Genomic DNA, 442 nt, shown 5'->3' with positions numbered 1-442 from the left:
GCCCCCGCCTCAAGCAGCAGCGTGAGGACAAGCAGCCGGACGACGAGGAGGCTGGGGACAGGGCGCCTGAGGACTCCTGTGTGATCTGCCTGACACGGCCCCGCGAGTGTGTCCTCTTGGGCTGTGGCCACATCTGCTGCTGCTTCCGCTGCTTCCAGGCCTTGCCTGCCCGCCTCTGCCCCATCTGCCGGGGGCCCATTGACCGTGTGGTGCCCCTCTACCAGGCCTGAGAGCCCCTAGGGGGGGACCCAGGGAGGGGCAGAATGAACCAAGCCAGAATGGAACCTGCAGAAATGTCAGCTGTCCTGTTGCATGCAGCTGAGTGATTCCTGTTGGGGAGGAAAGGGTGCTGGTGTGCCTTCTGGGTCTGGTTTTGGGAGGGAAGCAGTTAAAGCTACCTCATCCTCCCTTTGTCTGCCAGAGGGACCCCCCCCCAAACATG

The 442-nt window shown here is 63.1% G+C and overlaps 1 protein-coding gene across 1 annotated transcript in view; it reads left to right on the top strand.

Moving 5' to 3' along the window:
* The window catches only part of LOC104465645 (mitochondrial ubiquitin ligase activator of nfkb 1-A-like), a 1,505-nt gene extending 1,275 nt beyond the window's left edge, over positions 1–230 (top strand). Inside the window, 1 exon segment of the mRNA XM_010078773.1 lies at positions 15–230. Coding sequence (XP_010077075.1) covers positions 15–230 — 216 coding nt within the window.
* The last annotated feature ends 212 nt before the right edge of the window (positions 231–442 follow it).

The sequence above is a fragment of the Pterocles gutturalis genome, unplaced genomic scaffold (assembly GCF_000699245.1).
Source record: "Pterocles gutturalis isolate BGI_N339 unplaced genomic scaffold, ASM69924v1 scaffold16953, whole genome shotgun sequence".
Classification (NCBI taxonomy): Eukaryota; Metazoa; Chordata; class Aves; order Pterocliformes; family Pteroclidae; genus Pterocles; species Pterocles gutturalis.
The sequence above is the reverse complement of the archived record's forward strand: the minus strand, read 5'-3'. Positions and strand labels throughout refer to the sequence as shown.